This window comes from Trachypithecus francoisi, unplaced genomic scaffold (assembly GCF_009764315.1).
Source record: "Trachypithecus francoisi isolate TF-2019V2 unplaced genomic scaffold, Tfra_2.0 Lachesis_group4, whole genome shotgun sequence".
Classification (NCBI taxonomy): Eukaryota; Metazoa; Chordata; class Mammalia; order Primates; family Cercopithecidae; genus Trachypithecus; species Trachypithecus francoisi.
Window position 1 is genome coordinate 52,051,839 of NW_022681469.1, and position 13,247 is coordinate 52,065,085.

The following is a 13,247-nucleotide window of genomic DNA, read 5'->3' on the forward strand; positions in this document are numbered from 1 at the left end:
TTTAAGAATGTTGAATATTGGCTCCTACTCTATTCTGGCTTGTAGAATTTCTACAGAGAGATCCGCTGTTAGTCTGATGGGCTTCCCTTTGTGGGTAGCCCGACCTTTAGATCCACTGTTAGTCTGATGGGCTTCCCTTTGTGGGTAGCCCGACCTTTCTCTCTGGCTGCCCTTAACATTTTTTTCCTTCATTTCAACCTTGGTGAATCTGATGGTTATGTGTCTTGGGGTTGCTCTTCTTGAGGAGTATCTTAGTGGTGTTCTCTGTATTTCCTGAATTTGAATGTTGGCCTGTCTTGCTAGGGTGGGGAAGTCCTCCTGGATAATATCCTGAAGAGTGTTTTCAACTTGGTTCCATTCTCCCCATCACTTTCAGGTACAGCAATCAAACGTAGGTTTGGTCTTTTCACATAGTCCTATATTTCTTGGAGGCTTTGTTCATTCTTTTTCATTCTTTTTTCTCTGATCTTTTCTTCACACTTTGTTTCATTAAGTTGATCTTTAATCTTTGATATCCTTTATTCCACTTGATCTATTCGGCTATTGATTCTTGTGTATGGTTCACGAAGTTCTCCTGGTGCGTTTTTCAGCTCAATCAGGTCATTTATGTTCTTCTCTAAACTGGTTATTCTAGTTAGCAATTCCGCTAACCTTTTTTTCAAAGTTCTTAGCTTCCTTGCATTGGGAAGAAGTCTTGTGCTCCGAAAGAACATGCTCCTTTAGCTTGGAGGAGTTTGTTATTACACACCTTCTGAAGCCTACTTCTGTCAATTTGTCAAACTCATTCTCGGTCCAGTTTTGTTCCCTTTCTGTTGAGGTGTTATGATCCTTTGGAGGAGAAGAGACATTCTGGTTTTTGGAATTTTCAGCCTTTTTGCGCTTTTTTCTCATCTTCGTGGATTTATCTACCTTTGGTCTTTGCTGTTGGTGATCTTTGGATGGAGTTTCTGCATGGTTGTCCTTTTGTTGATGTTGATGCTATTGCTTTCTGTTTGTTGGTTTTTCTTCTAACAGGTACCTCTGCTGCAGGTCTGCTAGAGTTTGCTGCAGGTCCCTCCTGACCCTGTTTCCTTGGGTGTCACCAGTGGAGGCTGCAGAACAGCAAAGACTGACTAGAAAAAAATCACTGTGAGACTAGTGTTAAGCATGAGAACCAGGGTTAAATGAAGGTTGTAAAGAATAGTATGTAATGACTATATGTTTTGGCAAGGAAATATAATTCATCTGTAAAAAACAGTGGGAAGAGCATATGCAAAACATTTTAAAAACTATTTTCTGCCATCATACTTTTGACTGTAGTGTTGGTTTTGTTGATCGGGTATTTTTCTGTGTATTGTGCAGCAAAGCAAATGAAGAATTATACATTATTCTAATTTTGTTATCTCCTGTGTCCTTGAGAGCTAGGAATCTCAATGTGTAAGAAATTGTATACTATTTATAGATTCATATAGATGTAAGAAGGCTAAATCCTCTACTTCTGATTTTTAATTAGAAGTATCAGTATGAACTTGAGATACTTTAATGTTATTTAAAAATAGTATATACCTTATATTTGTGTGTGTATATATATTTGTACATATGTATATGTATATTAATCTGAGAATGTTTTGTGTGTATTGTGGAATAAATCAAATGAATATTTATGTGATATTTTAATGCTGACATTTCTTAGCTATGTCTATGGAAAAGTCTTAGAAATGAACAAACCTAGTTCCATGAATGTGGTCTTGAAATGCTGTTTTTTGACTGGGGGCAGTGGCTCATTCCTATAATCCCAGCACTTTGGGAGGCCAAAGTAGGTGGATCACCTGACATCAGGAGTTCAAGATCAGCTGGGCCAACATGTGAAACCTCATGTCTACTAAAAATACAAAAATTAGCCAGACATGTGGCAGACGCCTGTAATCCCATCTACTCAGGAGGCTGAGGCAGGAGAATCGCTCGAACCCTGGAGGGGGAGGTTGGAATAAGCCAAGGTTGTGCCATTGTACTCTAGCTTGGACGACAAGAGCAAAACTCTATCTCAAAAAAAAAAAAAAAAAAAAAAAAAGAGTAATGCTGTTTTTTACTAAAAGAAACCAGGGCTTCTTTGAGAAATTTTTGATTCCAGGTCTGGGACATGAAATGTGTAAAATGATCTTGGAACATTTTTATACCAGGTATCAAGGAGGCCATCAGCGACTGCTAGGTTCATGACAAAGGAACTCAGGAACTGACTTAAGAGGCTTTGGGTGACCAGCTATTTTAGTTTTACTACTGAAAGTCCTAAAACTTGGGAAAATTCTCAGTCTCAGGCAAAGTGGTACAGTTAATCACTCTCAGAGGCTTCTGCTGGCCAAAATGGAACACTTTGAGCATCAATAAGGGTAAGAGCCATGATGGATTGGGCATTCCTTCTTATGTTTAAATCTATTTCATAATGATATCAAAAAAAAAAAAAAAAAGCAAAACCCCAGAACACCCCCCCACCACCGACTAATGTTTCATTATTGTTGAATATTAGGGAATTATTCCTTCATTTTAAAAACTAATAAGGGAAAGATTAAGTATTTATTTTTAGTTTTCTTTATGAACCATACTCCTACATAAACAAATGGTCAATAAGGTAAAGTTTATTTTTATAGAGAAATTTCATATGCTTGTAAATAAAGACAAAACAACAGAATTGGATTATTACTATTTTGCAGTCACTTATGTTTCAATGGATTTCGACGTTGAGTATCAGTGGCTGCTACTAAACACAAAAAGAGAGAAAATCATACATCTCTTAAAATATACCACCCTCTAATGTTTAATCTTGCCAAAAATACTAAATTTGAATCTGATGAAGCTGCCCACATCCAACTGCTAATTTACAGGTAATATAGAAGATAGAGGAACTTGTTAAACTGCATCAAGGGAATACAGTCAACAAAACCCAGTCTGTGGGAAACTTTAGGATAGGTGATCCAATGTATTCAACAAATTGCAATGGAAAAAAGAGATGGTGAAAGAACCAACAGATTAAAAACAGGAAAAATTAAACCATAGCACTTAGGTATTTATACTTCAGTAATAAAAAAATAAATAAAAGTAAGGAAGTGATTAATGTAAAAGAGTAGTGGTTTCTGTTGGTTGGCATGAGGGTAATGGCATTGGGAGGGAGTGCATGAAGCTTTCTGTGGTGACTCACATGGTCCTGTCTCCTGATCTGTGTGTTGCTTCTAAGTTCATTTAGCTGTGTATCTCTGAGTTTGGTTTTCCATGTTTGTGTTATATTTAATAGTAAAAGTCAAATAAAAAAACAAGGAGGAAAAGGAATTGATTGGAGGGGAGGCAGCTATATTGGGAAATGGTGAGAATTGATGCCTTTAGATCAATTTTTAATAGCTTAGGCTTATTAACTAAGAGTTTTATTAAATGCTATTCTCAGAAGATTCAACATAATCTGTAAGTGGAGAGCCATTAAAGTTTACTAAAAAGGGGGTTGGAGTGCTGAAAACTGTGTTTTTTTTTTTTTTTTTTGAGACGGAATTTCGCTCTTCGTTGCCCAGGCTGGAGTGCAATATCATGATCTCGGCTTATCGCAACCTCCGCCTCCCGGGTTTAGCATTTCTTCTGCCTCAGCCTCCCAAGTAGTTGGGATTACAGGCATATGCCACCACACTCGGCTAATTTTGTATTTTTAGTAGAAGCGGGGTTTCTTCATGTTGGTCAGGCTGGTCTCGAACTCCCGACCTCAGGTGATCTGCCCTGCTTGGCCTCCCGAAGTGATGGGATTGTAGGTGTGAGCCACTGTACCCAGCCCAAAAACTGCGTTTTTAAGAAGATAAATCTGGCTGGGTGGATTTCAGTGAGAGATTTGAAAGCTAGCCAAGAAACCACTATGTTAAGGTAATGGTGATAAAGATTTGGATTAGGGTGGTGCTTGTAGGAATAGAGGTAAAATAACAACTCTTGTTTTATGCAGTAGGATAGTTGGTAAGACTTGGTGACAGATTAAGTATGGTTGCTAAAAATAAAAACAGTGGAAATAAAGATTGCATGTTTTGAGAGCATACCACTTTGTTGGGTGGGATTAGGGAATTCTAGATGACAATCATAGAGTAAGAGCTTAATTTCTTCTTATGATGTATTTAAAATCTCAGAGGAATGGTTGCTAGGGATTCAACGTTCCAAATTGTTTATCTAAAAATGTCAGTTCTAACAGGGAAGACACTGATAATGTTTCCAGTGCAAGATATCCAACTTACTGGTGTCGAATCCGTATGGGTCTGCAGCAACCTCAATTTTTGCCGCCTCAGAAGAAAGAATTCGACTGAGGGACATCAGGCAGAAAAAGAGACCAAGGCACATTTCAGAGCAGGAGTGGAAGTTTATTTAAAAAGGCTTTAGAACAGGAAAGAAAGAAAGGAAAGTATACTTGAAAGAGTCCCAAGAGGGCACTGAGGTCAATGCAGTGTTTAACCTTGATGCGAGAACTTAAGAGCCTGGCTCCTTTCCCATGATTCTTCCCTTAGGATGGGCTGCCTGCATGTCCAGTGCCCTCTGTACCCTTAAGAGGTGAGCACACGCAGTGTGTTTAGAAATTTGTATGCATGCCCACCTGAGGCTTTGTTCCTTTTTCAGGTGGAGTACCCCCAGAAGGTCAGACTCACCATTTTGTGTCTTAAAGCATATGCCCTGGAAGTTACTTCTCCCTGGCCTTTGCATTCAGTTAACACGTCAATGCACCAGGTGTGGACCATCAGGAAATGTCTTCTCCCTGACACTGGCTGCCAATTTATCAGTTTTAGAGAGGCAATGTGATAACTTCCAAACCATCAACCGACATTCCTAGTGGGTGGGGCAATAGCCCTCTCCTGCCCCACTCTTGATTGTCTAACTACCTGCAACAATAACAGTAGTTGTTTTTGTTAAGTACACAGTTGGGACAGAGATACGAGGGTGACTTTTCAGTGTTATTTCCTTTTATTTCTTGAATTTTGAATCATGTGCTTGTATTATCTGTTCAGAAAATGAATAATATTTAATTAAAAGATAGAGATGCCCCAATTGTCAATCTCCATGGGAAAAATTCTCCTTTTTTTTTTTTAAATTTAAATATTTCAGACTAGTTTGTCTGAAAAGCAGTCAGGTAAACATGTTTAATACTTGGTTGACTTTGACTTACATGTGTTTGTAAATACATGTTTGCTTTATGTTTGAGTATGGTATATGCATACATATGGTGTATTGCTTGTGAATACATGGGTGTGGCTGTGTGTGGCTGTGGTGTATGTATTTGTTGTGGGAAGTCAGGGACCCTGAACGGAGGGACTGGCTGAAACCATGGCAGAAGAACATAAATTGTGAAGATTTTGTGGACATTTGTTAGTTCCCCAAATTAATACTTTTATAATTTCTTACGCCTGTCTTTACTGCAGTCTCTGAACATAAATTGTGAAGATTTCATGGACACTTACCACTTCCCCAGTCAATACCCTTGTGATTTCCTATGCCTGTTTTTACTTTAATCTCTTAATCCCATAATCTTCGTAAGCTGAGGAGGATGTACGTCGCCTCAGGACCCCGTGATGATTGTATTAACTGCACAAGTTGTTTGTAGAGCATGTGTGCTTGAACAATGTGAAATCTGGGCACCTTGAAAAAAGAACAGGATAACAGCAATGTTCAGGGAACAAGGGAGATAAGACTTTAACTCTGACTACTGGTGAGCCGGATAGAACAGAGCCATATTTTTCTTCTTTCAAAAGCAAATAGGAGAACTATCACTGAATTCTTTTTCTCAGCAAGGAATATCCCTGAGAAAGAGAATGAGCTCTGAGGGTAGGTCTATAAACTGCCCCCTTGGAGGTGGCCGACTTTTATGGTCGAAGCCGAAGGGATGAAATAAGACCTGGTCTCCTGTAGTGCTCCCAGGCTTATTAGGACAAGGAAATTCCTGCCTAATAAATTTTCATCAGATAGGTTGTCTGCTCTCAAACTGTCTCCTGATAAGATGTTATAAATGACAATGTGTACCCGAAACTTCATTAGCAATTTTAATTGCGCCCCATCCTGTGGTCCTGTGATCGCGCCCTGCCTCCACTTGCTTTGTGATATTCTATTACCTTGTGAAGCATGTGATCTCTGTGACCCACAACCTATTCGTGCACTCCCTCCCCTTTTGAAAATCGCTAGTAAAAACTTGCTGGTTTTATGGCTCAGGGAGCATCACGGAACCTGCCAACATGTGATATCTCCCCCGGACACCCAGCTTTAAAATTTCTCTATTTTGTACTCTTTCCCTTTATTTCTCAAACCAGCCGAAACACTTAGGGAAATAGAAAAGAACCCATGTTAACTACTGGGGGTGAGTTCCCCCAATATGTATTTATTTTACCCATAAAAGAATGTTTATACTTGGAGGCTCTGGGACCCTGGCTTCTCAGAGCTTTTAATTCTTATTGCCACCATGTATTATTTTTCTCCTTAAACAGGGGAGATGTCCTTGCTTCTCAGTTAACCTCGGGGCCATTCAAAAATGGTTGTGATGCAGCAGTATGGAATGTCTCTCTTTCCTTTGTAATCACTACTGAGGCTGAAGGTCACTACATGTTGGTTATTCAGTATGTCACCCTCTACTGCACTCTCCCTCATGCAACTGCTGTGAATCCAGCTTCTGTAATAAAGTGTCCTAAAATACATGAACCTTTATTTCTTATCTCAGCCTTTTGATAGGTAAAGACCCAGTATTAGATCTGGAAAAAGGAATAGGAAGTGTGTGAAATAGTTTTGTTTTGTTGTTTACATACTCTCTCTTTTATAATTTATTAGAGATTAAAAACCACCACGCATGGTGGCTCACACCTGTAATCCTAGTACTTTGGGAGTCTGAGGCAGGAGGTTCACCTGAGTCCTGTAGTTTGAGAGCAGCCTGGGAAACATGGCAAAATCTCATCTCCACAAAAAATACAATTAGCCAGGCATGGCGACACACACCTGTAGTTCCAGCTACTTGGGAGGCTGAGGCAGAAGGATCGCTTTAGCCCAGGAGGTAGAGGTTGCAGTGAGGTGTGATCATGCCACTGCACTCCAGTTGGGGCAACAGAGCGTGACTCTGTTCTCAAAAAAAAAAGAAAAAGAAAAAGAAAATAATGAAATTGAGAGAAGTTTTAAGACTACTGCAGGATATAGGAAAGAGAAGCTGGGATTGGAAATATGAGGAGGCAGTAGTAGGAAGCTGAGCAGCCTAGCTTAGTGATTGTCAATTTTGACTGCACATTGGTACCACCTGGGAATATTAAAAACATAAAAACATAACTCATGCTTGGTTCTCACCCATAGAGATGCTGATTTAATTGGTCAGGGCTGTGGCCTGGGCACTGGAACATTTTCAGTCTACCCACTTGAATTAGTAGTCAAGACTGATAACCACTGGCCTAGAGAAGAAAACTGGTTTAGGACTGAAAGAATCCTTGACTCTCACGGTGCCTCAATTGCAATTTCTCTCCACTTGCGATGAATTGGAGTTTATTGTAAAATATAAATATAGCACTTTTGTATGTTCCCTAGGACATTTGATGCTTTTTAAGACTTGTGATTATTTAGGTTTGTGGTTGATGGGAAACAAAAAATGCATGAGTGAATCTTTAGCATCTGGAAAGAATGGGTAGATTCACATATTAAGAACAGTGTGAGCCACTGTGCTTTTTTTTTTTTTTAATGTAATTTAAGTCCCAGGATACATGTGCAGGTTTGTTACATAGGTAAACATGTGCCATGGTGGTTTGCTGTACCTATGCTTGTTATTACTATTTATTAATAGTAATAAAACTTCATGGATCAACTAACTTAACATTGTGATGTTTGTACAGGTTGCCTGTGATTTGCTTCGGAGAATTATTCGTATCTTGAATCTCAGTAAGAGACTCCAGGGACAACTGCAAGGGGGAAGTAGAGAGATAACAAAAGCTGCTCAGAGTCTCAATGAACTTGGTAAGTGTTTTTTTTTTTTTTTATTAAAAAGTAGAGATTTAAATATTTTTAAGTCACTTGATTGACTTTTGTTATCACCATTAGCAAGTACTATCAAACAAATTTTTAAATAATTGGCTGTATACAATATTAACACTTCTCAGAATGAGTGAGTACAATTAGTTGATTTCACTGAAATGCTATTTATTTTAATTGTGTAGTAAAATTGGCCTTTTTCATATACAGGTCTGTGAATTTTAACACATACATAGATTCATGTAAGCACCATTACAGTCGTAATACAGAACAATTCCATTACTCCCCCAGATTCCCTCCTTATTCCTTCAAGATGATGCCCACCCGCTTCCGCTAATCCTGGCAACCACTGATCTTTTCTCCATCATTGTAGTTTTGTCTTTTTGAGAATGACACATAAATGGAATTACAAAGTAGGTGACCTTTTGAGGCTGTCTTCTTGTACTCAAAATAATACCTTTGAGATTTATTCAAGTTTTGGAGTGTACTAATAGTTGTTACTTTGTATTTGATTGAGTACCATTGCATGGGAGCCTGCAGTTTGTTTATTGATTCACTGATTGAAGGACATTTGTGTTGTTTCCAGTTTTTGGTGATTATGAATAAGTGTACAGGTCTTTATGTGAAGTTTTCTTTTCTCTAGGAAATATTCTAGAGAAATGCTGCTTTTAAGATGACAACTCCCATGCTGATACTATGCCTAGAAGATTTTAAAAATTTATTTATTTGTTCATTCTTTTCTCAGACATTTATTGCAGGACCTTGACAGTCAAGGGTTTAATGTTCATGGTTTTGACTATTAACCAGCTGCAAAGTCTATGATGCAGCAATTCATAATTTTTCAGGCAAAATTTGAATAGCTAGTGAGTGCACATAGAACTGCCCAACTCTGTGTTTTAATGAGGCTTGGTAGTTTTCTTCTTTTCACTGGGTACCCACTGATTTTTCTGAAGTGGATATATGTAGTGGTATTTGTGCTTTATAGGCTCAGAAATCTTTAACTGTATCCATTTCAGATATCAAGAGTCTGCTTACTCTTGGTATTGTGCTTTGAAAGCAGTTATGCCAAAATAGTATCAGAGAAATGTGCATTAGATGTTCTTTCTGAATTTTCCTGTCTTTGATTTTTTGATTATATAGTCATGCTATGCTGTAATGCTTATTCCATATTTTTTATTAATCAAGGAAATCTATCCTTCACAAATAATGCTTCAACAGCATTACAATTTTATACTGCTGAAATACAGGTTTTGCTTAGGAAAATCATTGGGAATATCTCTAACTTGTGATTTAGTAGGCTTGGAAAATGTCATATGAAAAGTTAAACTTTTTTTTTTTTTGAGACGGAGTCTGGCTCTGTCGCCCAGGCTGAAGTGCAGTGGCCGGATCTCAGCTCACTGCAAGCTCCGCCTCCCGGGTTTACGCCATTCTCCCGCCTCAGCCTTCCTAGTAGCTGGGACTACAGGCGCCCGCCACCTTGCCCAGCTAGATTTTTGTATTTTTTTAGTAGAGACAGGGTTTCACCGTGTTAGCCAGGATGGTCTTGATCTCCTGACCTCGTGATCCGCCCGTCTCGGCCTCCCAAAGTGCTGGGATTACAGGCTTGAGCCACTGCGCCCGGCTGAAAAGTTAAACTTTTAAGCTGGGTATGGTGGCTGGTACCTGGAGGCCCAGTTAATTGGGAGGTAGAGGCAGGCAGAATTGCTTGAGGCCAGGAGTTTGAGACTCGCCTAGGTGAAAAGAACTGATCTCCTCTTGGCCTAAAAAATAAACAATTGAGAAGTAAAGAAAATTAAAATAAAAGTTGAACATTGTAGCATGTGCCTGCAGTCTCAGCTACTTGGGAAACGGAGATGGGCGGATCACTCGAGCCCACAAGTTAGAGATTGCAGTGAGCTAATATTGCACCACTGCTCTCCAGCCTGGGTGACAGAGCAAGATCTTGCCTCTTAAAAAAAAAAAAGTTAACTTTAAACAGTGAGTAATGCTTGTGTGTTGTTTTCACAGTATTATCTAAACATAGAAGGGTAAAAATCCAAGTATCAGCCACTGTTTTGCTCTATCACATTTAATATCTGTGCACCAACAATAGTTGGTAGAATTATGGAATCATTAAACATAGATGCATATTATTCCAAGGCTTATTATGGATGTTTGTCATCACTGACACTCCTTCAATATTAAAAAAGTGCTAAATTTTGATTGGATTATGATTATAATTTCTTTTAGAATTGACAGATTCTGTAATACAAATGGTGATGTCTTTGAAAAAAACAAAACAAAACAGGCATAGCTGGGCACAGTGGCTCACGCCTGTAATATCACTTTGGGAGGCTGAGGTGGGCGGATCATGAGGTCAAGAGATCGAGACCATCCTGGCTAACACGGTGAAACCCCGTCTCTACTAAAAATACAAATATTAGCTGGGCGTGGTGGTGCGTGCCTGTAATTCCAGCTACTCAGGAGGCTGAGGCAGGAGAATCACTTGAACTCGGGAGGCATAGGTTGCAGTGAGCCAAGATCGTGCCACTGCACTCCAACCTGGTAACAGAGCCAGACTCTGTCAAAAAACCAAAAACAAACAAACAAACAAAACACAAAAAAGGCACAGGTGTTGATCATAATGTTCTGAGTATAATGCAGAGGGTAAAACCATTATCCTTCCAATGTGCTGTTGGCTTTACCTAAAGTTTTTATAAAGATTGTTAAAAAGTTTTTGAGAAAATATAGTTCATGGTGGAATGATCACAAAGTGGATTGTATTAATTTAATTTTTAAAAGCTTTGCAGATGATGTGTGATTTAATATTTGCAAAGACATCATGTCTTTTTTATTCACCACTGTAGTTCAGTCTTGACCAGTCCTGGCATTTATAACTAATAAGGAGAAGCCAAGGAAAAATAAGTTGCTACATTTGGAATTAATATTTGAATAAAAGTAATAATTTTGCGGTCACTATTACAATTGCACACGTACACTAAATGACACTTCTGTGATTGGAACATCTCTAAAATTGTCACTGTCTTTATCAATATGGTTCTGTTTTTCATTAGAAAGAGTGAAATGATGAAGAGTAACAGTGTTTATACCATAGACCCTTGAAATTAACTTAAAAGCAGTCTTTCAAACTTGAAAGGTTTTGAGGCTTGATTTGGGACACCCAGATGAAACACATTGTCATCTGGAAATTAAGTATATTCTATGAGACTGGGGTGTGGAGTGACTACTAGTGGATGCAGATTTGTTTTTAGGGTGATGAAGATGTTCTGGAATTAGATAATGGTGACTTTTGTGCCACCTTGTCAGTGTACTAAAAACCACTACATTGTACACTTTGAAAGGGAGAGTTTTATGTTATGTAAATTTGAAATTCTTCAGTGCTGTTGTGTGTATTAATACCTTTGCCTTTTTATTATGGACTAGTATTCCATTGATATATCACAGTTGGTTTATCCATTTACATGCTGATGGAGAGTTGGATTGTCCCTAATATTTTAGTATTATAAATTAAGCTGCTATGAACATTCATGTACAAGTCTTTGTATGAACATATCCTTTCATTTCTCTTGGATAAATACCTAGGATTGGAATATCTAGATCATATGGTAGGTATATGTTTAGCTCATTTTAAGAAATTGCCAAGGTTGTTTTTCAAAGTAGTTGTAATGTTTACATTCTTTTTTTTGAGATGAAGTTTCCCTGTTGTTGCCCAGGCTGGAGCACAATGGCGCGATCTCAGCTCACTGCAACCTCTGCCTCCTGGGTTCAAGTGATTCTCCTGCCTCAGCCTCCCAAGTAGCTGGAATTACAGGCACCCATCACCATGCCCGGCTAATTTTTGTATGTTTAGTAGAGACGGGTTTCACCATGTTGACCAGGCTGGTCTTGAACTTCTGACCTCAGGTGAATCACCCTCCTCTGAGTCCCAAAGTGCTGGGATTACAGGCGTGAACCACCACGCCCGGCCAATGTTTACATTCTTACCAGTAGTATTTGAAAGTTCTCCTTCCCCCTACAACCTTGCGAACACATGTTACACTCAGTCTTCTTAATTTTAGTCATTCTAATAGCTATGTCATGATATCTTGTTTTGAGTTTTCAAAAAAAGCTATAACTAATAAAAGAGTTGAGTAAGATTTCAATATACTAGATAAATATACAAAAAATTAATTGTAATTTGTATATACTCTGTTAGCAACAAGCAATTGGAAATTGAAATTCAAAAATACCACTTATAACAGCATAAAAATATGGCAGACTTAGGGATAAGTCTAACAAAAGGTGTGCAAAACCTGTACACTGAAAACTACAAAATATTGTTGAGAACAAAGAAGACATCAATCAATCAGTCAATGTTGTTCATCAGTTGGAAGACTTAATATTGTTTATTAAGATGTATATTCTTCCCAACTTGATCTATGAATTCAACAGAATTTCAGTTTAAAGTCCAGGAGGCGTTTAGAAATTGACAAGCTGATTTTAAAATTCATATGGAAATTCAGAGGATCTAGAATAGCTAGAATAACTTTCAAGAGAAAACAGAGTTGGAAGAATAACCCTACCCGATTTGAAGACTTAGTACAAAGACTCTTTAAAGTAATCAAGGCATAAAGATCAGTGGAACAGAAATCCCAGAAATAGACCCACATATATATATGAACAACTGATTTTTGACCCATTTAGTGGAGAAAAAAAACAGTCTTTTCAACAGATGGTGCAGGAACAATTGGATCTCAATGTGCAAAACACTGAACTTGTTTCCATACTTCACTTCATATAAAAATATTAATTCAGAATGAATTCGTGTCCTAATGTAAAGTATAAAACTACAGAACTTAAAGTAGGCAACTCAGAAGATTTTTTTATTTTCATTTTTATTTTTTTCTTTTCTTCTTTTTAAAAATTTTTAATTTTACTTTAAGTTCCGGGATACATGTGCAGAACATACAGGTTTGTTACATAGTTCATGCGCCATGGTGGTTTGCTGCACCTATCAACCTGTCATCTAGGTGTTTTTTTTTTTTTTTTTTTTTTTTTTTTTTTATTGAGACAGAGTTTCGCTCTTGTTGCACAGGCTGGAGTGCAGTGGCATGATCTCCGCTCACCGCAACCTCCGCCTCGTGGGTTCAAGTGACTCTCTTGCCTCAGCCTCCCGAGTAGCCAGGATTACAGGCATGCGCCGACGTGCATGGCTAATTTTGTATTTTTAGTAGAGACAGGGCTTCTCCATGTTGGTAAGACTGGTCTTGAACTCCTGACCTCAGATGATCTGC

The 13,247-nt window shown here is 38.3% G+C and overlaps 1 protein-coding gene across 3 annotated transcripts in view; it reads left to right on the forward strand.

The window, feature by feature from the left end:
* The window catches only part of COG5 (component of oligomeric golgi complex 5), a 378,471-nt gene that overhangs the window by 31,743 nt on the left and 333,481 nt on the right, over nt 1-13,247 (forward strand). For 2 of the 3 annotated variants that reach the window (XM_033195061.1, XM_033195063.1), the window contains 2 exons: nt 4,609-4,716; nt 7,839-7,959. In XM_033195061.1, the coding sequence (XP_033050952.1) occupies nt 4,609-4,716; nt 7,839-7,959 (229 nt within the window). The remainder of the gene's footprint in view (nt 1-4,608; nt 4,717-7,838; nt 7,960-13,247) is intronic. The other variant, XM_033195062.1, reaches the window with a different exon arrangement.